Genomic DNA, 27,980 nt, shown 5'->3' on the forward strand with positions numbered 1-27,980 from the left:
GATTCAACATTGCTTTTAACTAAAGTTCCTTTTAATTAATTAAAAAAGGTTTTACTATGTGTGCTTAAGGTTGTTTTATTGTTTTCTTTAATCATTATATCTTGTGCCTCTGGGTTAGGGTTAGGGTTAGTATTGTGTCTTGTGTAATCTGTAAAGCAATTAGAGTTGCCTCTGGGTATGAGATGTGCAGTACAAATAAATGTGCCTTGCCTTTTTCCTTGCCTTACTAGAACATTATCTGGCTCTAAATTTACGTTGGAAACTGAACTGGTAAACGTTATAATGCAATAAATAAGCACAAAACTGAAATAATGAAAGACTTACAATTAGATTTCAACACAGAGACCCTTGGTGCTCTTTTTAGGGCATTTTGTAACTATCCCAAATCAGTTGCAATGACATCAGCACAAGCTTTTTGGGTCATGGGGTTCAGGGGGTCTGACAGTCAGCAGCATCACCAGATGTTTCAAGATCACCACTGATCTTTCCTCTCCTGACGGCCTACAGCATATATCGTTAATACTATGTATAGGCTACCCTTGGACACAGTCGTATTCGTCTCACCCACAGCCCGACCCTTCCTCCCCCTCCAGAGGCCGAGAGCTCCTCACCTGAGGCAGCGCGGCGTTGATCTGCCGCTGGAGCACGTCCCTCTCGTGCAGCGCCCCCTGCAGCTTGGTCTGAGACTGGATGAGGGTCTCCTGAGTCTCCCTGAGGGACTCCAGCAGCTTGTCCCTCTCGTCCAGCATGTTGACCATCAGCTGCTCGAAGTTGGCCTCCTGGTCCGAGCCGTTCGGGACGCCGCCGGTGCCTCTGGGAGGACCGGCCGAGTCTCCCTCGCTGATGGTCGGCATCACCTCGCACATCATCTTCCCAGCACTGTGGTCTGGGCAACGCTATAGGACACTGTCACTGTCGGGATTAAGAAGGGGATAAACGCGGGTTACAAGCCTGATAAACAGACTTACAATAACTGATAAGAGGGCCTATTAACGCCCCGTAGCAACCGTCAGCCAATGCAACCGTAAACGCGCCTTACTCTCAGTGCATTACATCTCTCGTGCAGCAAACGTGCATCCTTAAGCTTTACATCGCCTTACCTAATCAGAGTGATTGAAATGATGAGATGATGGTTGACCTTTCATCCATATTAACCGGCGTTGTTTCCACCCCGTGAGCAGATCCGCCCTGCCCGGCGCGCCATGCACTCACATGTAGAAATCCCGGCGTGATATGATTGACAGCTCAGAGATAGACGGGTACGTTTGAAGGGGTGGTGCCCGCAACACGACGATCATAGCATATTGTCATGTAAATAAAGAAATCAGGGAAAACATCCAAGAGAAAACGTTTTTATCTGCGTCCTTAGTCTTGGGGACAGTGAGAGTGAGTCTTATCTGCATCCGCCTTCTCTGCTTCCATCTCTCCACACACAGCCACCGAACCGACGCTCACTCCCCCTCCCACACACAGTTGCCCAGACACACACACACACACACACACACACACACACACACACACACACACACACACACACACACACACACACACACACACACACACACACACACACACACACACACACACACACACACACACACACACACACACACACACACACACACACACACACACACACACGTGCATCTGCAGTTGTCACTACCAGGCTACAGCCCTGGAAATATGGGACCAACTCCCAGCGGTTCAGCCTATAAGCGTTTTGCACCACATGCGCGTATATAAAAGAGAGAACTGGAATAAACTCACTAATGTCACAGCATAATCTCTAAACCCTGCGCTGCACTAGTATCATGCTTCTGCAGTTAGCACACACTTGACCCTTAGCTGGTAAAATCAGGTAATTAACTTTTCACATCAGCACCACTAAACGCGTTCATGCTCCTGAGACATGATGCACGTTCTGAGGCATCGTTTTACCAAGCCACACAGGCAGACTGTGTGCTAAAAGTGAGCAGCGCACCCTGCAGGAACTGAGAAGAAGTTGAAGATTATAAATATTAACAGACACCTCTTACACTATTTGTGGCTGTGCAATAAATTGTTTGATTGCCATCCATTCCACAACACAAAGGCCCTGAAATATAACCATACACATGTGCCAGTGACGCATAGCACCTTTTTGTTGTTTCACAGTTTGCAATGTTGTGCTACAGTAATGATAACTAACTAACATAAATTGCAGAACGGACATGTAGCTTTCTTTTCAGTGAAATGTCAAAAAGATGGTGTGGGTCATGACAATTTCTTTTTTGAGACGTTGTTTGACAATACAAGTAGGCTACCACATAGAAAACAAATCCTCAAACAACAGTGTTGTTTGCCAGTTCAAAAATGTATAAGTGTGAAGGTGTGAACAATATAAAAGCTTCAAAGGATTTGTAGCTGTGGAATAACATATTACATTTTTTTATAAGCATGCTGCTGTGGCAGTATGGAATAAGAAATGTTTCCCCCCACCTTTCTTCTTAGCTCAAAGTTACTGTTTTGAATTGTTAAAAACAAAAGTTCGTAACATTTAGATTAAATGACAATCTTAGTGCAAAGACAAAGTAATGAATAACCTTCATGGGAAATTGATGAGCAGACTTATGACTGACAACAGTTCAGTCATTAGTCTGGGTTAGATGCTGCAGAGTGCAGAGTGTAATGTGCCATAGATAAAATACATGGCAATACTGTGAAAATGTGATGATTTACCATGCTGGGATACGTGAAGATGTTACGATTTCGTCCCTTCAAACTTGTTAACATGGCCCACCAGTGCAGAAATACCTGGATGTTGACAAGCAAGCCTCTATCATGACTTTTGGTTCACTATAACACACATTTTTGTGGAGAATACGAAGATTTTCTCAGTTCTTGTCAAGGAAATGTATATATATGTGACTAAAGAGGTTTTAGATTGGCCAGTGTCCATGTGAAGTTATCGTCATCTCTCGGCGTGAACACAGTATTAACACGGGAAATACCGTGTAACTGTCACGTTTGAAGGGACAAAATCGTAACATCTTCACATCTCCCAGCGTGGTAAATCGTCACATTTTCACGTCTTGCCGTGATACCGGGTTGAGATGGATAGAGAAAGGTTTATGTGACAGAGGTTTTCTTTTTACAGTTTTGGGTCAAATTGTTGAAAAGCAAGTACACTTGTGCAGTACACTTTTTTATTGGCTGATAGGTGCAGTTGAAGGTTTGGTAACTAACTTGAGAATAGATCTTGTTATTGAAACAAGAGATGTTGATAAGAGGAAATAACTGTTTTACCAAACTATATTGGTTTGATTTCCTTAAAGGTGAAATCAGTATGTCTCAAATGAATAGTATTAAGATATAAGACAGTAATAGAGCAACATACCTGAGATGCAGACAGTTAAAGGTCTTGATAACAGCTCTAGCTATAGAGGATAATAACCTGAGTCTTCTTTGAATTTCAACAGTGCTTCCTCGAACCAATTAATTTAATTTGAGTTGCTCTAGGACGTGTGGCTCTCTGAAGTTTGGTTTTAAAGGCCTTGACAACAATGTTGTAAAAGTCTTTATAGGATGCCATGGCCTGCAGCACTATCACACAAGACTAACATAGGTTACTGAACATAGCACTGTGGATCTTTCAGCATTTTGACTCTTTGGTCTGATAAACATTTAAGTGATATCTGCCAATGTGTAATTTCTCTGGCAAATGGTTGTTGTAAGTCTACCTGGCTCAGTGATGTTGGGGCAGCTTTAATGGTATGCATTAAGTGCATAATGTAAACTTGTTAGAAACGTGTACTTGCAGTTCCTTTTTGACATTGCTGTTGAGTGAAAAGTGTATGCAAACAAATATCAAACGAACCTCACGAAATCTCATTGGTCTGGTCTTCAGTAAAGCCAGAATACGACAAGAAACTCCTTTCCGAGTTATACTTTCACATCAAACAGGCAGAACTTTCAACGATGCTTGAATTTGGCATGATTAAAAAATGGAATTATAACATAATTTAACTTGCACATGTTGTAACTGGCTGATAAAATAATAGGACTTACCCATACGCGTCATTTGCGCTGGGGACACTGGGGACATGTCCCCACCACTTTTTGGAATGGCCATTTTTGTCACCACCACTATAAGTATAACTTATACGTGTTCTGAAAAAAAGAGTGCACAAAGAAATGTAATAAACAATAACACTGGTTTAGTGTCAAGATGTGCAATTTGGATATGTTAGTACACTTTTAATAGAAAATGTAAGAACGTAGGCCTACTTTGCTCCCGCTTTGCAGCAGCAGGGCGCAGGCACTGCACTTAAAAAAGTAAACAAAAAATAATTCCTCCTTACTCTACTGACTCTAAAATGACCCAAAAACATGCTTGCGGCAATGTTGTTTGGCCTGTTTCCCTGAAGTAAAAGTGGTCTGTTTGGTTTCTTTTCTTTTCAGAGAGTACTAGAATGCGTAGTTTAAATGTTAAAGTTCCCATGTCATGGCCATTTCTACTGATCATAACCATGAGGTATACTAAAATAGATTTAAATTGTGCAATTTTCTAAAATCGCATTGATTTCTCATACAGCATCTCTGTATGCAAGGGTGTAACTTTGGTTTGAGAAGTGGGGGACACACAAAACAGGGGGTCCTCCGCAATGAAACATTTTCTCAATTTAATTCCATTTCCTGCCTTTCTACAAATGTATTAGGGACTATAGTGTTAACAAATCCAAGAAAAATGTGTAGTGTATATAATGAGTGTGCACACTTATCTAGTATCCTATCCATGTGAACCTGTTTTATTTGTGATGACCTCACATCCTCTATGCTCCCGGGATTCGGGGGCATGCACCCCGGGAAGATTTTTTTTCTTTAAATTGAAGTTGAATGCATCAATCTGGTGCACTTTGAGGGCAACATTAAGAGATTTATGGATACAGTTCTCAACACTCATATGAAACAGAACTGTATATATTTCAATACTCCAAAAACCATTAGAATATGCTCACAACCAATAACAAATCATTGATAAACTCCTCTCTCCTATCTGTATCTTACCTAGTCTGCATTCTTTCTTTTTATTTATGCATATTTGACTAATCACTCCCCTTTCAAACTGTGTTTTTTATTTTTGTACTAACCTATAGTACACATTGGAAGGATTTCTTAACTTATTTTATATACAACTAATATTACAGAGATGGAAATATTTGTTTACATAGATGACCAAACCGTTTGATATCCACTGAGATAACTTAGACTAAAGTTTACAATCTAATCACTCAGAGTCCTTTACCTCCCTGAGCTGACGTTATCTCTCTCAGTCCGACAGGAGAGGATTCTCCCTCTCCTTATTGTTGAAACCAACACACTCTCACTCCATAATCGTCCAGGAGCGACGTTTGGTCAGTGTCCGTGGCGTCCAGTTGTGACGCTCCTAGGCTCCTTCAGCTTCATAAAGGGACGCAAATAGCTTTCAACTGATTGCAATGTATTCCCATCTGCGGCGGGATTTGACGCTCATGGAAGCACGGCATTCGTTTGTGTCGGCTGCCCTTAAAGGCAATGTGAGCGTCCATTCCCATTGGATAACGGAGAATTGTACACCCGGAAGTAAGTATTCCTCTTACTGTCCATTGATTTTACAGTGATATCTGCACTACTCATCGACTAAAAAACACCAGATTATCCTTGTTAATTACACAACATTGATTGGTTTAAATTGTGTGCAATGCTTTTGTATTTTTCCCCTTCGATTCGGAGAAACAAATATTTTTTCTGAGTAAAGGATGGCAGAAGACACTACACTACCCAGAATCCCCAGCTATCGTTTGGACTACACCATAAAAAAATAATAATAAACACATTTAAAAAGTGGGGGGGACAAAAATGGGATTTTGAAAAGTGGGGGGGACATGTCTGTCCCCAGTAGAAATTACGCCCATGTCTGTATGTGTATTCACTCTGTCCTAAACGGCTCGTTGGAGCTCATGCCCCCCCTCCCTAGAGCCCAGTGGCCGTCTGCGAGACAGCGAGACACAGCATAACCCAGCCCGAACACTCACACACACCCGCAGCTTGGCTGGGAGTTTGTGTGTGTGCTCACACACCGACTCACAGCCTCGCCGCGTCCCACCGTCTCAGGAAGGAGAAATCGGCGGAGCTGCAGCTGAGAAAAGATTGAGTGTGTGTGTGTGAGGAAGTCCGCGGATTGGTCCATTTGGACCAATCCACAGACTTAACGTAACGGCTCCGTGGACGTAACGTAACGGCTCCACGGATCGGTCCATTTGGACCAATGGTTCCATTTGGGTATGGGCACATCACTGTACCCAGGAAGAAAAAGAGAAATCTCCAACGAGGCGTTCTGGGGCATGCATAGACAGGTTTTCTGTGTTAGAGTTTTACTCGCTACAGGGTGTACTTTGAGGGTTTGTGACTTTGCAGACCGTTTACATGCATAAAAACCTTCATAACACAAGGGGATGGGTTTCCCCCCAGATCCCCTTGCAGGGGTTCAGTTTGCAAACATCATTCTCAGAACATGTGAGTGTTCATTTGTCTCCGTGGAGAACACTGTAACTGCAGTAGGCCTACTAAATAGAATGCAGTAGTTATTTTTTTTCTTATTGAAGATTTCTTCCCATGTTATCTCATTTGTATACACAGTAGTATACTGTAGTACTACTGCAGTAGTATCAGGGCCGCCCCTCCCACCAGATCAGGTGTTGGTGCTGCCGGATTTGGCACCCGCATTGTAACTTTGTCCAGGGTAGTCACACCACCAAAATCACATTGGTGTTTGCTGTCCCCCTCTAGTTTATGCACACACAATCATTTTACTCTGGGCTCAGCAGGTGAGAAACTAAAGAGGGACTTCCACATGTGGCAGACCAGGTGTTGGTGCTGCCGGATTTGGCACCCCCGTAACTTTGTCCAGGGTAGTCGTGCTCCCACCAAAATCACACTGGTGTTTGCTGTCCCCCTCTAGTTTGTGCACACAAAAGTGTTTTACTCTGGCTAAGCAGGTGAGAAACTAAAGAGGCTTTAAAAAATATTTGTTGAAGAGGGAAGAGTCACTGTGTTTCTCCTTGCACTGTGTACAACTTGACACGAAGCTTCCAAATTAAAATGGTGCTGGTCAGAGGAAGTGAAATAAAATATAACAGCAACTCAAAGATATGGTTAAAGACACGTGCACTTGTTGAAACTTTCAGAGCAATTGAAAGTACAATTGTTATAAAGGTTGTCGTATCCACATAATACAAGGCTATAGCAAAACAACATTGTGTGAAACACGCACAAACTTACATTAATAAATATATAAGAAAATAAATGTAGAAATACATTCAATATATATAATGTGTGTTCTGTTTTATTCTCAACTTATATCCTTTTATTTATACATTTATTTCCATCCATATTTATCTATTGTGTCTTGTTTTATTTATTCCTGTATTTTTTCCATACTTATTTATTTATTCCTGTATTTATTTCCACATGTATTTATTGCTGTATTTATGAATTGTTTTTTTTACTCATGTCATGTTCTGTCCTCCAAACCTGTGTGCTCGTTGTGTGCATAAAGGTACTAATTCACTCAAAATCACATCACAGCAAGATCTATAGTTGGGCGTTCATTGCTCTAAAAACACATTGGTGGTCCAGAGGTCTATGAATTGGTTTTTCATGCAGGTGCTCTTGGTTCAACACCCACAGGAGTGGGACATATTTTGTCTTCTGCTATGCTGACGTTAAATCTGGAGAAATGCCCCCACCAGTTTTTTTTAACACAGTGAAATCCATGGATTTACCCCTCTTTTCTAAACTGTTGGTCACAAGAAGTCCGTGTAATGCTTGCAATGACCAGCAGGTGGCAGTAAATCAGGAGATCGAGAAAACGTCAACGATAATCTCGCGTTACTTGTAGCAGCACGTCATTCCATGATGGCTGAAGATCCTGGCGGAACATTTTTCAATTTCTCTCTCATTTTTCTTTCTTTCTTTCTACCCCGGCTTGCCATAGCGACATGGCAGAACCAGCAGGCCCGTTAAGCGTCCACAGATCATTTGTGTCGATATGCCCAAGAAAGGGAACAGAAAACGGCTGAAATTTAAGGCAGGGGACGTTTGTTCGGAATCAGGTAGGTTACTTTTTCATTAGCAAGCAAGCTAACTTTAGCCCGCCCACTGTTAGCACTCCCCGGCCGGCTTCCTTCTTCTGTTTACATAATCGAGTTGTAATTATGTGTTCAGTGTTAAATGCATTATAGTCAAACACGAGGACTTGCCAAGATCAACTTCAGTGTTTCTTTTCCAGTAAGGTTAATAGCAAGGGCCAAAAGGAATATAACTGTACATGTAACTCATATGACAGGTGGGCTGTTACGGCTGTTACCTAACTTACCGCTACTAGTGGTCATGCTACGGTCTGCTGTGGTCATGTCATTTTATCAATACATATCACTTTTAACAATATAATCATAAGAAAATAATTGTGTTCTTGCTAGTGACCGTTGCTGATTATGCTGATGCCGACCCAGCCGTTGTGAAGTCAGGGAGGCTGAAAAAGGCTGTTGCAAATGCAGTTGAAAAAGAAGGTAAGCTGATGTGCATTAAAGGTCCCATGTCATGGCCATTTCTACTGATCATAATGCCATTGTTGAGGTATACTAAAATAGATTTATACTGTGCAATTTTCCAAACTCACATTGGTTTCTCATACATTATCTCTGTAAAGTATGCGTATTTACTGGTATTCACTCTGTCCTAAACGGCTTGTTCGAGCTCCTGCCCCCCCTCCCTGTGAGCCCAGTGTGCTCTGATTGGTCGAGAAGCTGACAGGCTCGTTGCTGCTCACACACACACAGACACACACACTGCTGCGGGCTGCTGCAGGATGTAGGAGCAAACACAATATCTGTGGCTTAAAGCCCACCTGTGCTCCGCGCCGTCTGTTAGATGAGCCTGGTCAGATTGATAAAAGAGGGAGTTCAACACACCAGCATAAAAGTTATAACAATAATCTGATTTTAATACAGTAAAAAACACAATACGAAATACAGAGTGCCCTGAAACAGAACACTCCGGGCTCCCCGCTCTACTGTCGTGCGATACAGATATCGGGACCAGCCAGTCAGAAACAGGGGGCATTTTGCATGACTACACAACAGTATATATGGATATATTTTGAGGTGGACAGCCACTTCTTATCTTCCACCGGACCCAACTCCTTTAATTTCCCAGGGAAGGTTTCACACAAGCTATTCTTTTAAAACAATCAAACATTGTACACAGATATATTGGTGCTTCGGATTATTCCCAGCAAGGAACCTTGAAAAAAGAACGTGTGTGTGTTAGTGAGGGAAAGTGTATGTGTGTGTGTGCATGCTGATAAGCAGAGGCATATGTGTGTGTGTTGCTGATATCTGGGTTAAGGAGTTTATGTGTGTGTGCTGCATGAAGACAGGAGGAGGTGTATGTGTGTGTGTGTGTCAGGGTCTTTGGGTCATGGAGTGTAAGTAAGAAGGTTTAGATATATAGGATTACTTTAAACAGTCCCAAATAATACATGTTCACTTCAATACAGTTCAAGATAATACCTGTTTACTTTAATACAGTTTAGAACAATATCTGGGTGCTTTAACCCCTCTTTTGATCTCTCCTTCAGAGATCAATTTATACACAGCATTTGAAACATAACCTACTGTCATTCCTTTCTACTGTCTGTTCCCCAACATTTATATAAATCCATCAGAAGCTGGGATTTAGAGCACTTTAAACCTTTAGGAACAGTCCAAAATATGGAGGGAGACCAAAATATGTTAAAAATTGTCCTTGTCGGCTGAGTCATCGTGCTCGTCCTCTTCCGACGCGTAAGCCAGCCAGGGCATTTGGTACGAAGGGGAAGGGGCAGCTTCTCCCTCCAAAAATGGGTTATTAAAACAAAGTTCTTCAAAAAATGGGATATTGAAACAAAGTTCCTCAAAAATGGGATATTGGAACAGAGTCCACGGCTATATCAACCTGTTTCAGCGGAGAGTGGAGCAGGCTTGGAATTTCGTCATTTTAGGGGCAAGGCCATTTGGCCTTCCCGTTCACATTTTTTTTAAGGGCACAAAGGCCACATGACAGGGCACAAAGGCCGTTTGGTTAAATGACGCTGGTCAATCAACATGACTGAAAATTGTAGCACTAACGTCAACACCCGTCGTTTTACAAATGGCTGAATAGCAATAGTGTTTCTTAAACGTATACGTTAAGTTCAGCCATAAACCACATAAGTCAGTCATGTATTATATCAAAACCGCTTAGCAAGAAAAATACTAGATTCAAAGGTGACAGCTATCTGCTAGCTTGTAGAAGCAACACTAGATGTAGACCCCTTGAAGGGAAGACGTTAGCGCTATCCAAACTAGCTAGCTATCGCTAGTTTTCATGACAAAATGTAACGAGTCGACTTTAAATAGGCTAATACAATGGTAATTACCTATCAATAGTACTTTCTATAAACACGTAAATGTTAAGTCCTTTCAAATACTACCACATACTTCAGTTAAATCATATCAAAACAGCTTGGTCCGCTTGCTTACCTGTGCTTGTCTTGCTCCCGCGGCTGAGGAGGAGGCTGTCGGGCCCCTACAGGCATTTCTGACGGAACAATCACAGCAGAGCAATCGCTCTGATCCACAGGCACGGGACTATCCTACTGCGCGCACTAATATGACTTCACTAGCGTTGTTTACACTGGAACTTTTGACAGGGGCACCAAGGCCACTTTGGCCGTGAATTGCATTTTTTTTCACAGGGCATCACGGCCAAAGTGCGGGGCAACGACGGCCATGGCCGTCGTGGCCGTCGTGAAATTCCCACCCTGGAGTGGAGTCCCCGGTGCCGTCTTGGCTTGCCGTGTCTTTGTCCCCCCGATCCGCTGACGGCGGCTTCCGGGTCGATGCTGGAGAGATGTCTTCCCGATCCTCCTTCTCTGGCCTGCTAATGACGCCTCCCGAGTCGACTGCTGGAGAGATGTCCTCCCGATCCTCCTTCTCTGGCCCGCTGATGATGCCTCCCGGTACTCCGGCCCGCTGACGACGCCTCGAGGTCCTTCTCCTCCAGTCTGCTGATGACAGCTTCCGAGTCGACCTCCTTGACGAGAGCCAGATCCGTCCTGATGTCGTCCCCTGGTCCTAGCAGGTGGTTTCCCCGCCGCACACTGGCTCCAGCTGTCCCCAGCTGTTTAGTTGTCAATGGTGTGCAGGTATCCTTCCCTGGACTGAAATTCGTCCGCTGGCTGTCGGTTGTCCTTCTAGAGACCAGCACTCATCACGTCGGAAGGTCACCAAATTGTAGGAGCAAACACAATATCTGTGGCTTAAAGCCCACCTGTGCTCCGCGCCGTCCGTTAGATGAGCCTGGTCAGATTGATAAAAGAGGGAGTTCAACACACCGGCATAAAAGTTATAACAATAATCTGATTTTAATACAGTAAAAAACACAATACGAAATACAGAGTGCCCTGAAACAGAGCACTCCGGGCTCCCCGCTCTACTGCCGTGCGATACAGATATCGGGACCAGCCAGTCAGAAACAGGGGCCATTTTGCATGACTACACAACAGTATATATGGATATATTTTGAGGTGGACAGCCACTTCTTATCTTCCACCGGACCCAACTCCTTTAATTTCCCAGGGAAGGTTTCACACAAGCTATTCTTTTAAAACAATCAAACATTGTACACAGATATATTGGTGCTTCGGATTATTCCCAGCAAGGAACCTTGAAAAAAGAACGTGTGTGTGTTAGTGAGGGAAAGTGTATGTGTGTGTGTGCATGCTGATAAGCAGAGGCATATGTGTGTGTGTTGCTGATATCTGGGTTAAGGAGTTTATGTGTGTGTGCTGCATGAAGACAGGAGGAGGTGTATGTGTGTGTGTCAGGGTCTCTGGGTCATGGAGTGTAAGTAAGAAGGTTTAGATATATAGGATTACTTTAAACAGTCCCAAATAATACATGTTCACTTCAATACAGTTCAAGATAATACCTGTTTACTTTAATACAGTTTAGAACAATATCTGGGTGCTTTAAGGAGCAGACAGGCTTGGCGATACAGCTAGAACAAGCAAAACTCATCCTGAGCACACACAAACACTCACAGCCGAAGTACAAAAATAAGTGTGGCTTGATATTGAGTAAGAAAAAGGTTTACAACACTGTGAGCATGGGTCTGCGGAGAGCATTTCTCCGCAATCCCACGTATTAGTCCGAAAAACGTTTACCCATTTAAACAGTCGTGGTAGATACCTTGTTTGTTTTAAACATCATAAATACACAAACAACAATGAATACTTGCAGGTTGTGTACCCGAATCTCCCGCTGGTCCAAACAAAGTAGGAACAGCATCGTTCTTCAGTGCCCTACGCTGTACATATCCGGCATGAATCGCTGAAAGGTTTGTGAAGCTTTGCTTTGTGAAAGGCTGGCAGAGGGTGCGGCCATAGCTCTGGGCGTGGCTATTGGGTATCCCTAGTAGCGATACCCAGGAAGAAAATGAGAAATCTCCAACGTAGCGTTTTGGGGAGGTATTTTTTGTGTTAGAGTTTTACTCGCTACAGGGTGTACTTTGAGGGTTTTTGACTCTGCAGACCGTTTACATGCATAAAAACCTTCATAACACACAAGGGGACGGGTAATAACCAGAAAAGCACGACATGGGACCTTTAAGGCTGTGGTATAGCTCAACAACCATAAAGGAGTCTACTGTTGTGCCGTCTCACGTTGCCTGCGTCTTGGCCAAAAAGTCTTATTTGAGCCATAGATTTGAACACAGCTTCAGTGACTGCAGCCAGAGACGACGACGCACTGAGAGTCTATAGGCAGGGGTGCACATAACTGGTACGCATGCGCGTCAAAAATCTGAATTGCGTAACGTCACTTGTGTCACTACACGCCTTTGCGTACCTTAAAATATCTAAACAAAACACATATTTCGTCTACACATATTTCTTGTCAACAGTCAATGGAGTAAACTACGAGACATGTAGAAAAAAAACAAAGACATTAAGCAGCTACGTTGCCGTTTCGCTTCCTGCAAAAACTCTTAGGACTTTCTGTGACTGACTAAACTGGGTGCCGGCCGAGCCGCGCAGGACATAACCGACGGACCTGTGAAGCTTACAGGAGGCAGAGGCTTAGATCACCGGACAACAGAGTTGGTCGCCGTGTGCACAGACAGGGTTAACGTCGGTATGAACAACATAATTGTGCCAAAACTCCGCCAACTGGCTGCAGTGGGAGACTCCCCTGTGCACATTCTGTGCCCTGCGCACACTGGAGACTGCACAAAATCAGCTGATCACAACGTTCACGCTCTGTGGTCAAGCTGCTGCAGTTTGATTTACAACAAAGTGGAGTAAAACACACAGTTGCAAACTTCCTCAGGGTGGAAGAGTTTGAAATCAGACAGAGGTGGAAGAAGTACTCAGATATTGTACTTGAGTAAAAGTAGAAGTACCAGAGTGTTACTCTGTTACAATAAAAGTCCTGCATTCAAAATGTTACTCAAGTAAAATTAGAAAAGTATTATCATCAAAATATAGTTAAAGTACCAAAAGTAAAAGTAGTCATTGTGCAGATTGGTCCATTTCAGAATAATATATATGATATGTTTTGTAATGATTGATCATTAAAGTGTTCTCAAAGCTGGTAAAGGTGCAGCTAATTTTACAAATTAGATCAAAGTCAAGTAAAGTACAAATATCTCAAAATTGTACTTAAGTAGAGTACTTGAAGAAGTGTACTTAGTAACTTCCCACATCTGAAATCAGATAAGACTTCAAGTCATGTGATAATTTCTTAGTATTTGATCCTCCAACTTGGCCTCATGAAATGCAAGGACTTCACAGTTTTGGCAACAAGTTTTGGAGAAAGCAAATCAGAGGCTTAAAAAGAGACAGGGTGGTGCATCTTCATCATCTCCATCATCTTCATCATCTAGCATGCAAGAAGTGTAAATGGAGGACAGTGAAGGAGACACTGAGGAGGACCACGCTTTGTGTGGGGTGAGTACCAAACGCTGTCCCATGGTACTCATCTGAGTAACTCACTAAAAAAGTTATGTGCACCCCTGTCTATAGGCTTGTTTGAGATGAGCAGGGCCGTCCCTGGCCAACTTGGGGCCCCAAGCGACAATAGATGAGGCCCCGCCCCCCACCGACAGGAGTGAACTTCTTTTTTTTTGGAAACAAAGTAGGCTACTTTGCAAATATAATTCCTGTTTATTATTATTATCAACACAGTTACTTTTTTATACAGTGAGGAAAATGGTAAATGTGCATGTCGTTCAGTATGCGTCTACAGGTGAATACGTCTGCATTTCCTGCCAAATACTAGCCTCAAAAAGATTAAAATATAATTAATGCAAATAAACTATTTCTACTAATAATAATAATCAATTCAATAATATAAATACTATATTATTTTATTATAATATAGTTGTATAGTCAAGACAAAACATGCTTATTACATGCTCAAAAACTGATATTTCTTAAATCTGTATTCTAGTTCCCTCTGTCAGCGATGTATCAACAACTACACACACATGTCTATCAGTATTTCTCTGTGTTGTGGTTGACATGATGATGACTGTTAAGGGGAGAGGCTGAGCGTCACCATGAAATGTGCAAATTGACATACAAATTAATAAAAGGGAAAAAAATGCTCCATGTTTTTTAGGCTGTAAACTTGAACTGTTATGTAAGTCAACTTGACAGACAGTTTATCACTCTTCCTCCTGTACATTAGTAGATAAAAGGCATAAAATACTTGAATGAATGGTAAATAAAGAATGCTGGAAATAACTGCATCTCCATTAGCCTATATGCTATGCGTTCTTCATGTCGTGAATGGCAATTGGCAAAAGTTTGACATTTAACTTACAGTTGCAAGAAAAATTATGTGAACCCTTTGAATTCTCCACACATAGCGTTGTGTGTTCCTTCCAAACAACTCAACTTTGGTTTCATCTGTCCACAGAATATTTTGCCAGTAGTGCTGTGGAACATCCAGGTGCTCTTTTGCAAACTTCAAACGTGCAGCAATGTTTTTTCTGGACAGCAGTGGCTTCCTCCGTGGTGTCCTCCCATGAACTCCATTCTTGTTCAGTGTTTTACGTATCGTAGATTCGTCAACAGAGATGTTGGCATGTGCCAGAGATTTCTTTAAGTCTCTAGCTGACACTCTAGGATTCTTCTTCACCTCATTGAGCATTCTGCGCTGTGCTCTTGCAGTCATCTTTACAGGACGGCCACTCCTAGGGAGAGTAGCAACAGTGCTGAACTTTCTCCATTTATAGACAATTTGTCTTACCGTGGACTGATGAACATCAAGGCTTTTAGAGATACATGAAGCAGGCACGTAAACGGTGACGTCATGACGCAGCAGCGGCAGCTCTGGGCGGTGTGAACAGAGTGGGAGCAGAAAAGGGAAACCGGAGCTGAACCAGAAAAGCTCCCGCTCAGAGCTAGAAAGGGAAAAGCGCTGGTGTGAAAGCCGCATGAGAGCTCTTTTGTGCGAAGCATGGTTCACATCTGGCAATGCTTCTTAAGAATAGCAAATTCAAAACTGGTGTGTATTTGTTATAGGGCAGGGCAGCTTTAACCAACACCTCCAATCTCGTCTCATTGATTGGACTCCAGGTTGGCTGACTCCTGACACCAATTAGCTCTTGAAGAAGTCTTTAGCCTAGGGGTTCACATACTTTTTCCACCCTGCACTGTGAATGTTTACATGGTGTGTTCAATAAAAACATGAAAACATATAATTGACTCATAAGCTCATAAGCCGAGGCCCCCTGCGCAATGTGATGCCCCATGCAGCCTGCATGATCGGCCTGTAGGGAGGGACGGCCCTGGAGATGAGTTGCGGCTCGCCTCGAAAGTAGACGAGAATAGCCGATTGCAGCCGGGGGAGTTCTCAAAAGTACTATTAAGTACTATTTAAAATGTTAATTTGCTACATATCCACACAAACAAAGTGTGCAGTTAATGTTAATCTAACTGGGTTTTGATAGATAACATATCTCTTTTTCTTCTCTGAATTATTTTATTTCTATTGTGCACTCTAATCAATATTAATCTAACTATTGCTCGTTTATACATTTTAAGAATGGCGTTTATCTTTTTTGAGAATGAGTTCTTATTTAATTTAATGTATTTGGGTCTACAACAGATGATACAAATGTTTATGTCAGTAAATGTGTACTAACAGAGGCAGGGGTGTTTGTGAAAACAACGGGGACAGAGCTGCTGTCAGACGAACAGCTGTGCAGCGTCATCACAAACGGACGCCGCTTCACGTGACGCTCCGGAGGAAAGGACGTCCCATTGCTCTTAAACTCATTTCCCTGCTTCTCGTGGTTTCCTTGCGTCTCTCCATGCTTCCCTGGTGGGAGGGACTAAACGTAGGGAAAGGACGCAAGTGAAGGACGCAAGGATTCCATTTAACCGACCTGAGATGCAGCCCAAGTCGGACAAAATGACTAACCATCATGCAACGCACTAGCAAGACGGCGATCGCACAGGTCTGCGTCGGTCTCGCTCATCTCAAACAAGCCTAATATCCTGTATCTGTGTCACGTGGGTTTCGCCCCTCCTCGTTGGGATTTTTTTTTTTTAAATGACTAGGGACAGGTTACAATCCATTAAATATTTTGGGAGAAGTGAACGTGAAAACAGATTATAACCATTATTATAGACTGTATGATTAGGACCGATCCTTTCGCCACATAGTCACCAGATTAAATAGTTCACCTATTTCCGCAAGCCACATATCTTCCGGACTTTCCCCCAAATGACATTCTTCAGACGACACATCTGGAGAAAAATGTACTTTGCTTGAGACAACATTTTCTGATCTCAGCAACACACACTTGCAAGATCTGGCAACACAGCACCTCATGTTTCAGCTAGCACCTGAAAATGTTTTCAAGCGCCCTATATAACTTACATTTGTGATGCTGGAAATGTTTGCTTGTTGTCTAAATATCACATTTTTAGCTAAATAAATGCCTGGACAGATCATTTAAGTGCGTTTTTCCGTGTTTCAGTAAAATTACTGTGCGGCCTGGAAGCATCTCATGGTGCTGTAGAGGAGGTCCTCTCGTCTTCAGTGAGTGTGGCAGCCAACGCTTTGGACAGCAGTGATGACCTCGATCCCGAAGAAGATGGAGAAAACGAAACTAAAGATGCCAGCAAGAAGAAAAACAAGAGGAGAAAGGGTATTATTTGTTTAAAGTTTACTGAGAAAATGTATGAGATGAAAATGCAGGACCAAATGTTTACATGCTTATTTTTTTCACAGAAAGCAGTGAGAGCGGTGATGGCGGGCAGTATCCAGTGGATATTTGGTTAATGCTTGCCTCCTACATTCGGCCTGAGGATGTGTGCAGATTCGCTCTGATCTGCAAGAATGCCTGGACTGTCACTTGCACTGGAGCTTTTTGGACCAGGATTTACAGAAGGTGAGGTGGTTTTATTGATCAAGTCAGTGGACACCAGCCAATATTTGTGTACAGGTTACTTTATAGTGAACCAAAAAAACCTCCAGGCTTTCATTTACACATTTTTTTAGTATTAAATGACATGTTGACAAGATACATTTTTGATTGTGGTAAAATAAGTTGGCAGAACAAATCGAGTAAACTGACACTTTGTTTAATTAACATGTTTTCTCTCCCTTTCACCTTCCATCTCCAGGCACTACAAGATTAATACTGACCTGCCGTTACGTCTCCAGCCTGACTGTATTGACAGGATGGGCTCTTTACGTGCACGTGTGATTCGCTCCCTTTTCCATTTCTATGAGCCGTTCAGCTTGCGTGTCTCAAAAATTCCTGCCCTGCCAGAATCCACGCCCACAACCTTGTTTAACTCCAAGGTAAATTAGTTGATTTGCAATCAGTCACTTTACTATACAGACATGGAGCTAATATATTGTTAGTCCTTGTAATTAATAGATCCGACTTTTTCATGGAAATTGCTCATGGCCAAACAGGCTTTCCACGACCACCCATGTTAGGCTGGAGCCGGACGATAACGCAAATGCACTGAAATCGATATCAAAAAAGTCTTCCGTCCACACGCAATAGGCACCAGAAACGTGTCCGTTCACACGAGACCGCTCGAAAGCGCTGGAGACGCTGTAGTACATATGCCAGGCCTGTAAGTGGCGATGTAGTCCTGCCACAAAATCAGCGAAGAAGACTTCCCGCGCATGGTTGCCATGGTTGCCCTTCTGTTTATTCTCCGCTGTGGGCGCTCTGGCTCTTTTTCTCCCTCCCCGAGGCAAGCGTGTGCTCCTGCTGTAATTCTCTCCGGTAGTCCACTGCGCTAAAACAGCTGATCACAACGTTCACACTCTATGGTCACGAAGTACTCCACTAGCCGCCGCCGCCGCCCCCCCCCCCCCTCCTCTGTCGACGTACTACGTACTCCCCCGTTGATAGAAATCAACACGTAATGAATTAAGACCCCACGGTTTGATGATTGATAGGTGTGTGGGTTGTCTTTCATTTTGACACGCAGAAAAACGTTATAATAAACATAGATACTGTATGTTAAATGGATATATCCGCCTTCTTTCATTTATCTTTCCATTCCCACAACAATATACATAAATAAATGGCATATTTTGGACATAGTTCGAATGGTGATTAATCATGATTAATTAATTTTTAAGCTGTGATTAATCTGATTAAAAATGTTAAACGTTTGACAGCCCTAATGTATACATTATGTCTCGATATTTCATTTGTATTCCTCTCACTGTGCAAATGTTGATGTTATATGCTTAATGTTCCCTGTTGCAGTGTTTACTGTCCTGGGTCAGAAAGGTTTCAGGGACCCGGCCTGAGGCATTATGGGAGTTCAACTTCAAGTTTCTTAAGCATGTAAGAAAAACATTTAAAAAACCAAATTAACTTATTTTTGTTTTGATAACCTTTTACATAGTCAGTCGTTGTTTCTGCTGTCATGTTTATTTTCGTGTCTTTCTGTGGTCATCTCCCTCGCAGCAGGGACACAGTAAGAATGGTTGTGCCAAGTCCTTGTGTCTGCCAAGACAATACGAAGATGTCCACCTGAACCCAGACTCTGACTGCTACATGCTTCAGGTCACCACCCTCAACTTCATCTTCACCCCTGTGGTCATGGGCATGTCGCTATCCCTCGTGAGTAACTCAAATATGATTTTTTAAAAAAATTTTTTTACTAGGCATAAGGATTAGGACATCATGTTTATGACTGAGACTCTATCAGAGTTTATCAGTTTATTGAGGCCACATCAAAGATCAGAATGGATAAAGACAGACAGACATGGGTAAATCTCCTTCAAAACATTCAGAATATCTTCCCCTATTTGTCATGTTATGCTTACAACTGTATTTTTGCCAAATTAATCTGCTTTGGCCTATATTATCTTCCGCACAAAGGATATAATACCGTTTTGGATAATGGCTGGTGTACCGGGTATCCTTGTCTCCTCTTCAAATCCAAACATGTCTGTTTCTCTTCTTGTAGTTCACAATCAACGTTAGCACAGACATGCGCCACCACCGTGTCCGCCTGCTGTTCCAGGACTCTCCGCTCCGGTGGGGGAAGAAGAGGGGGGATCAGGGCGGCACCCAGGTGGTGTTGGATCCCGTACAGAGTGTAAAGATCATGGAGTGGTGGCACCCACAGTACCCCTCCTCAGCCTTTATATAGGATCCATGCCCTTCTGGCAGGACATCAATTCAATGAGAAGTCTTCAGATATCTCAGCCTGACTGCTGAACCGTGGATTAGGTTTATTTACCTCTTTTTGGAATTTACTATCCCCATCAACATTTTTTAATCGTTTAATCGTGTTGGATAAAATTGTTGTTAAAGAAAGTCAACATTTGATGGCCATAGATGGGATGGAAACCCCACTCCCATTTTCAAAATCAAACGTTGTTACATGCCTATCCACCACGGCAACCTCCACACCCAGCGTTTAGTGTTATTTAAACATCATTTATCCCAGATGTAAATCATGTCCTGCAGAATTGTCCACTGTGAACATTACTCTTAATAATATTAGGGCTTGTTATGCATAAAAAACAAATCCGTCACCTCCACAGAGGAACATTGGCAGTACTCTCGACAATTTATAAAGAACAATTACAAAAGATTAGTAGTAGTTTCTCATTCGTCAAATTGCTTTGCATTGTTATCTCAAAATTAACTGTGACATGATCCCAGTGGTATTTGATAGATGATACATATTGATTTATTGCCCAGCCCTACAGATATGCCAGAGGAACATGTACATTTGAGCTCCCGGTTGCATTCAAAGACTCAAAATCTGGCGTTATTTTACATTCGAGAACATGTTGCATATTGAATCTACATGTGTCACACAAGTTTTATTTTTAACAAGTGAATGAATGGGTTCAAACATTTGTTCTGCCCTCCCTTTTGTTATGCTTACAACATCTTTATTTTGCGTTTTGACAAAGTTGCAGCAAGAAAGTTGTATTCTTTTAAGATCGTGTGTTTTGCTGATATATGTAATTAAAGGCAGCCACACTTAGTATTATGTAAATATTAGGGGACAAAGATGATTTACCTCTGATGTCGTCATCTACTTATCTCCTGATCTGGGCAATGTTTGATTTCTTGTGTTTTTTGGCTTATAAAATATCTTGCTGACTATGAGCCATGTACTGTCTCTCTTGTAGAATCACGTTCTCAAATAGTTTGAAGTGGTCTGTCTTATGAGTCTTGTATGTGAGTTGAATCATACCAATCACATTCTTGAATTGTATTGGGAGAGCTATCATTTATATTAATCTATCCATGGATCAGACATAGTGGAAGCTATTTAACCTGGATTGATTTGCATCTATTTGTGCATGAAAACATATTAAATTAACCACAAAGATTTCACACTGATGGAAAAAAATCAAGATAGCTGAATGTTCTGATTAGCAGCAGTTGTTTGTTTTATCATGAGTTGCATTGATAAATAAACTACACTGAAATAAAAACTCAAACTGCCCATTCAAAATGCATTCAGTCATATGTTTTAGGAAATGTTGATTAACTAAACATTCAATTTCTTTTTAGAATTTGCTTCCCTCTTGTTGTCCTATTGGGTACTACCGGTGTGCTCTAACATTAACTGAATAAAATAAGGCTCTCCTTCACATTGCTTTTATATGTAAGAATATTAGTGTACTTGCACTGTAACATGCTATATTTCCTTCAGAAACAAAACAGCACTTTATACAGAAACCTGGACTGCACATTTCCTGAAATACAGCTGTGGGACGTCAAGATGGTATTTACAACTCCACAAATAAACTCATGCCTCCTGTCAACATGCCGGATATATAAAACAGACAGAAATGTGAGTTTTGGAGTTGGACATGGATCAACAGTATATGGGACCTATTAAGAGGTTTAACATAATACACAAATTATCCTCAAATAAACAAAGATACTGTCAATAAGACAGTTTCCACTAAATTGTTGAACACATAAGAATTTGAAGAGATACTAATGTATTTTATTGTATTTTAAATGGTTTCCATCACATCCCTGCATCCTAACACTGACACATCACACTGAAACAGGAATTAAACTAAAATGCGTCATAAATATGAAACAATATCACTGAAAGAAGCGTCTCAATTGCAGGCGGTTTAAAACAATAAAGTTGTCTCCGTCCGAGTTCTTGGAACTCCAGCTAAAGTTAGAGGACCTCATAAAACTCTGCAGTCAACAGGCACAACGTCATCGCCTCGAAATACCACTGTCGAAGATATGAGGAAAAACTACATTTCCCACAATCCCGTCTGCGCTTTGCCATTGGTGGTGGCACAGGTGACCGCAGACGCTTTGAGTTTGACAACATCTCGACGGACAAAACGAAAACAAATTAGCCTCCGACGTGCCAGTGGTGGTGGTGGTACACGCCGTAGCAGTCAGTGGAAATACATAGAAACTTGAAACTCTTAGGAGCTTCTTGTCCTCTTTAACACGTGTTTCTCTCCCGATAGTCGCGGCCGGGTTCGGTATTGTCAGAGCGCATGAGAGAAGTGGGCACGCACTTTTGGTGAACCTGACTTCTTTACTTCGGTCTGTCTGACCTTCAGAGCTGGTAAGTGATATTTTACCACCACCACTGAAAAATAGCTTCTGCAAATACACTACTACTAACTCTAGAAACCCCGGCGAGCATTAATTCAAATTTCGTATTTCCAGATTGAAATGCAAAATAGAGCGATAGCCTATAGAGAATAATTTAGTTTAAAATGAAAATGATCTAATGTAAGTCCTTAGGCAATTGAAAGCATCACTGTCTTTCTGCTAATCATCACACAAATAGTTAAACAACACTTCAGGCTTTGTAGACTAGACGTGTAACGCTAGCAACATGCTGACAGCTACTGTCCTTAATCTTAACATACCATCACAAATCAAAGTGCATCATTCGTTAAGTCTTTGCGTACAGGTCATGATTATGTTATTATGAATCCAAATTGAATAATTGTTGGACATTCAAAAGTTTATTTAAAATTGAAAAAAAATGAAGAATTGCACAAAGTAATTCACATAATAGTATGAGAATAGCACACATTCACATTTAGCTGTTAGCCTTTTTGGAAGAGGACACTGCTACCACTTTGGGACCCACTAGGTTAGACACTAATGCAGCACTTTCCCCTTTATACTGTCATCAGTAGAAAGCTCTTGCCATTTATAAGCAGTGGCCAGCCGGTATCAGTAACAACACCTCAGCCCCGGGGTATGCTTCTATGTATAAGCTATGACTGTAAACTGTAGGCCTACATACATACTCTGCTGCGTATTCAAGTGCTTTGCTTTAAAGTCCTGCATGGTGCAAACATACAAATAATGGAGGCAGCACTGACTATGTATGCCCCCTTCATCCCCTCTGCAGCATAATTTACATACTGTGTGTTTATTTGTAGTGTGCCTGCATGCAGAGTGAATGATGTATTTAGCCTGATGCTTTCCAGTAATGCAATGTCAACGTTTTATTCCAGTTTTAATGTTTTACATATACTGGGAGTTTAGCTGTGATTTTTAAAGGAACCTTACTCGTTTTATTGTAGAATATGGACAAACCATTGCAGCAAAAGTTGCTGCTTTAAAGTGTGACATGTATTAATCCACCTCAATATTATGTGTTTTTCCCTCGCTTTTACAATATATAATGACCTCCCATGATAAATATGAAGATTTACCACGGTTAAGGTCTAACTTTAACCCCTCCATAGTCTGTCGGAAGTCTGTAGGTCCGATTGCCTGTCTCAGTGGTCACCAACCAGTGTGGTGCGGGTAGATAAAAAATAAAAGTTAAAAAATAATGTTTTTTCTTTTAATAACGTTTTTAGATGTAAGCCTATCATCCACCACCCCGTTAGCAGGTGTTAAATGTTGCACCTGCATGCAGCTTCAGTGGATAAGCCTCACAGTTAAAAATGGCACTTTATGTTATCTGCTCACTGCAAGATGGTGTTTTTTTTCTTTGTTGTTGTTGCTGTCAACAAAATAATGTACATTCACTCAAATAAATGGAAAATAAGCTACATACATTTATATTTAGGATTGTAATGAAGGAATGAATTCAACTTAAAATGATAGGTATGATATAAATATATATATTTATCCTTTTTGACATGTTAGTTATGTTGTGTTCTTGGTTTAATCAAATTGGAAGTTGCACCAAATGATTTGATGTAATTCAGATGCATAAAAGCCCTCAAATTGGAAGTACTGTCTGGGTCGTCTTTTTCACTAAATTCTGCAATAGGTAGATCTCGCCTTTCACCAAGGCCAAGGTCGGGGATCTTGGGCTTTAAAAGGACCACTGCTATAGATATGTGTACCATCTAAATCACACCAACCAAGTGTTTGACACTTCACCCTGACCTCTCCGATCGGCCTCTGTGATCATCTTAAGCTCTTAACGGAACCAAATCATGGTCAGAGCAGAACAGCCTCAATAGGTCTGAATATAGCTTCTAACTGTTAAGTTTCTACTTATATTCATGACTTGACTACTTTTGTTTTTACTTCTTAAGAAATGTCCCTTTAGCTTTTAGCGAGAGCGCTAATCTAGAGCCCATGTTGTGTTAGGAGATGCTATGATGACAGCTCATAAAGTGAGATGACCAAAATAGAACATCTCGAGCACAGCAATCCCATTAAACTATGTATATGATTATATATGACATAGATTGTGAAATAGGTCTTTGAAGGAACTGAAGCCATGGAAAACCACACAATAACCATTAAAAAAGGGCACTAATCAAACAATCAGCAATTAATAATCCTTTTAATGACTTAGTAGAAATATGCCTGTTAGGTACAGTAAGGTGGTCTGCTTTCAGTTGATTCTAGGAAAATAAGTGTTTCAGGGAAGTTGCGCTGGATCACTGAGGTCAACCACACTCACAAATATAGTTTATTGGTGGCATGTGCGTTTTCCTTAATGTGTTTTGATATAAAAGCAAAACAGATAGTGACACTGAAGGAAACAAGAACTTCCAGCACTTTGTTGTTCACTGTAACGGAGACACAGATGGGTATCCACATGCATGGGGGCAGGGGCGCCGCCAGGTATTTTGGGCCCCATGAAAAGATATCAAATTGGTTACTTACATTTTTTTTTCTTAATGTTCTAATACGTTCTTATACGGCGCCCCTGCATGGGGGCATGTTCAGCTGCAGGTGTCAGGAAATAATGTGTTTTTTGATGCATGAGAGTAGTTTATTTGGCTCAGGCAACCACAGTAAATGCGTATTAACACTCATGAATATAAACACACAGACACTGAGTGAATGAGTTGTTGGTGTGAGTTAAGGCCATAGTACTGGAGTGTATTTTGGTCCACATAAAAATGAAGTAGCACGCAAGTTAGTTCAGCAGTTATGTAGTCACATGGTTTAAACAGGAATTACCGTTCTCCTGGACAGATAAAATAACTTTCTCAAGCTATCTTTGTTTGGTTGTCTCTGTCTCTCCTTTTCACCTCCTTTATCAGCCTCTCCTCATTTCAGCGAATCCATGAATGAATGAAAACATTTCTGTTGTGTACAAAAGATAAATCTACTCTATTGTGATCTGGCACAAAACTGTCTGGAAATGTGACACTAATGTAGTGCTGCTTCATATCAATAAAACAATTAACAAGTTAACTATATCCTCGTTATTCTATCATGTGCCTCTTGGCGTAATTATATAATATTCTTAAGAATGCCTCTGAACTAAAATCCTGTCAAAAAGATCACAGAAGATAACTTACAATAAAAGCTGCCTGCAACACAGTATCAGAAAATCTTTATAAAACAAACGTTGGACGTCATAACCAGTTGTGTTGAGAACAAATGATAAAGCATTGTGTCTGTGTAGCTGTTGAGACATTTATCTGCTCACACTCTCCCTCTTTGCCAACACAAGCATGTGAACAGAATAGAAACGGGGAAAAATGGGACACATGCATATAGAGGAGTCGTTAGGGTTAGAGTGCACACAAAGTACGAAGGGTCAGGGGTTAGTTAACACACTGAGCGGTGAGGTCATTGTTAGCAAGGTCAGAGGTGACCAGCCACTATGTTGAGCAGCAGTGATGCCTGGCAGACTAATCACACTCTCTCCAAAAGAACAGTAGCAACCTGCTCAGATTACAAGCAAGGAAAAGATAGTCCAGTTTCAAGCAATACAACCGTCCGCAGAGGGGACCGTTTTGTCCATCTAAAATATTGGAATAACGGCCCGTCCACACAGCGGCGTGCGTTAAAGCTTCAACGCTTCAGCCCATTCACTTTGAATGGGGTGACGTCACGCTTCGCCGAACTGCATTGTGGGAGCGAAGCGTAGCTTCGCCCGCGTTGCTCGCTGCAAAAGTTGAGCAATGTTCAACTTTTGAAGCTTCGACGGAAGCGTCAGCCAATCGAATCATATGCCAGTACAAGCTCTAGCCAATCAAACTACTGCTTGTGTGTCCGGGGCGGGAGATTCAGGTGATTGGTTGTTGGTCTAGCTTCAGACATGCCCGCCGGCAAGCGACAACGCACGCCACTGTGTGGACGGGCCGTAACCAAACTACTGGTTGGATTTGAGCATAACTTTTCCATAGCTTGTGTAACCTTTCTGTGTTTGAAGGTGAACAATCTTGTCCCACAAATGCACACGTAAGCACAAGCTTTACATCCTGTGTGTATGGAAAAGTGTGCTTGTGTGTGTGTTATATTTTCAGCTTCATTGGACTCAGCCCGCTTGAATGTGTTGGAGATGGGTTTCATTCTCTTCAGGTAAACAAAGGCAGTGGGACACACACAGGCGCACTGAGTAGGCGCAATGTATATACTCTAGTGTGAAAGAGCATCAGGTGTGTGTGTAAACACAGCTTCCTCCATACACCATATGGACAGATCTCCCGTGACCCGGACAATGTTTTCACCACTTCGTGACTGGAGCAGGAAAAGAAGCATAGGGGAAGTGTCTTTATGGTGTTTTGGTTTTCTCTGAAAAATAAAAAAGACCTAAGGAATTACTGAATATGTTTTTAAGCTCAGACTTTTTGAACCACAGGATGGACAATTAGCATGTGTTATTATGACAACATGACCCATGATTTATCCGATGTGAGCGTGGGTGGGGCATTTTGAGGGCATGTGCTGAGTGTGTGACTCCACTTCCTCATCTTATCTCCACTCCACTGTTTCATATCCTCTTTTGACGGACAGACAGTAGTGAGGGTCTTACGCAGTCTCGCTTTTCTGTTGAAGAATGGCGTCTCTGCTGCATCTGTGTGCACAAACTGCAGCTGGCCTGTTGTGTGCAGCTGGACAATTTGCTTGTTAGTGTGAACTGCAGGGGTGAAGCTCGCAGTGGGCAGTTGTAGCTTTGTGGAACTTTAGCTCTAACAGGGGCCCACAGTGATTTCATAGCTATCTCTGTATAAAGATGTTCATCATCTCAGCTATGTTTTTAAGACCTGACTGTTCCCACATTAACACACTTAAAGTTGAAAGTATGACTATATTGTAACAAAGCTTTCAAATTGTATTGTAATTGCCTTAAAAGATTTTCTTCGAAATAAGCATATACAAACCAAATATAATATATATAATAATCTCACTCTTCACTTGCAGTTTCACATCTTTTAAGATAGTGTTCCTGTGGTTTGTGGAATATCCTAAGATAATTCTGATTTGCTTCAGGAAAATGTGTTTTCAAGGCTCAATACAGCGTTGAAGATTTTAAGATTGATTTCTTTGTCTGCTTTTAATACCGCCCAAACCACAGGATTTGTATTTTCAACAGTCGGCATTGCTGTTGTTCGACTGAACACTGCCTCTCACTTGTATGAACTCTGCGCTCCCTCAATAATATGCCCCCTGGGCTCCTCAAACAGGTTTTCCATTATGCTTATTCCTAGTATTCTTTCCAATGGTTGTAGACTAATGGGAATAAAAAGGTTATTTCAACATTACATTTCAGTATTGATACATCTCGTCTGGTTTCATATGTTGATATTTAAAAGAAACCCACTGATGACTCATGACATGACTGTGTGATGTCTTTGGTTGCATATTCAGACTTGTTTTGTACCTGTTATAACATCAAGCTATTCAGTTAAAGGGTAGGTAAGAATGGAGAAACCAGCTTGAGTGCGCTAGAATTTGAAAGTATGCAGCCGAAAAAAATCTGCCCCTTCCTTCAGACTTCCTTACAGAGCCCCTCCTCCAACACACACGAACGCGCACATGACCAATGGGGGCACGAGATAAGTTTGTGCACGAGATGGAAGGCTGACAGGCAGGTAGGCCATCCAGTTATTTTAGCCAGGCCGGCTCAGATAATTGGCCGTGCTTTTTACAGCGCCACGGCTTCCACAGATGACATTTTTGTATGTTTTTTTTGTTGTATTTATTGT

General features: G+C 41.7%; 3 protein-coding genes across 11 annotated transcripts in view; 2 read left to right on the forward strand and 1 right to left on the reverse strand.

The window, feature by feature from the left end:
• ppfia4 (PTPRF interacting protein alpha 4) overlaps positions 1–1,473 on the reverse strand; it is a 60,472-nt gene extending 58,999 nt beyond the window's left edge. For 6 of the 7 annotated variants that reach the window (XM_034218354.1, XM_034218358.1, XM_034218351.1 and 3 more), the window contains exons 1-2: positions 1,101–1,473; positions 612–912 (exon numbers count right to left, since the gene is read on the reverse strand). In XM_034218354.1, the coding sequence (XP_034074245.1) occupies positions 612–869 (258 nt within the window). In that variant the 5' untranslated portion in view covers positions 870–912; positions 1,101–1,473. Of the gene's footprint in view, positions 1–611; positions 913–1,100 lie in introns of those variants that run through there. The other variant, XM_034218350.1, reaches the window with a different exon arrangement.
• A 6,447-nt stretch (positions 1,474–7,920) lies between these two features.
• Positions 7,921–21,073, forward strand: tmem183a (transmembrane protein 183A). The gene is made up of 8 exons (XM_034218364.1): positions 7,921–8,132; positions 8,499–8,588; positions 17,092–17,262; positions 17,346–17,505; positions 17,741–17,921; positions 18,853–18,933; positions 19,057–19,212; positions 19,562–21,073. Exons 1-8 carry the CDS (start codon positions 8,069–8,071, stop codon positions 19,745–19,747), a joined length of 1,089 nt encoding a protein of 362 aa, XP_034074255.1. The 5' UTR covers positions 7,921–8,068; the 3' UTR covers positions 19,748–21,073.
• A 636-nt stretch (positions 21,074–21,709) lies between these two features.
• Positions 21,710–27,980, forward strand: part of tfeb (transcription factor EB) — a 34,102-nt gene continuing 27,831 nt past the window's right edge. Inside the window, exon 1 of one of the 3 annotated variants that reach the window (XM_034218326.1) lies at positions 21,710–22,168. The gene's annotated coding sequence lies outside the window, so the exon portion shown is untranslated. The remainder of the gene's footprint in view (positions 22,169–27,980) is intronic. The other 2 variants (XM_034218329.1, XM_034218328.1) reach the window with 2 other exon arrangements.

This window comes from Gymnodraco acuticeps, unplaced genomic scaffold, assembly GCF_902827175.1.
Source record: "Gymnodraco acuticeps unplaced genomic scaffold, fGymAcu1.1, whole genome shotgun sequence".
Lineage (NCBI taxonomy): Eukaryota > Metazoa > Chordata > Actinopteri > Perciformes > Bathydraconidae > Gymnodraco > Gymnodraco acuticeps.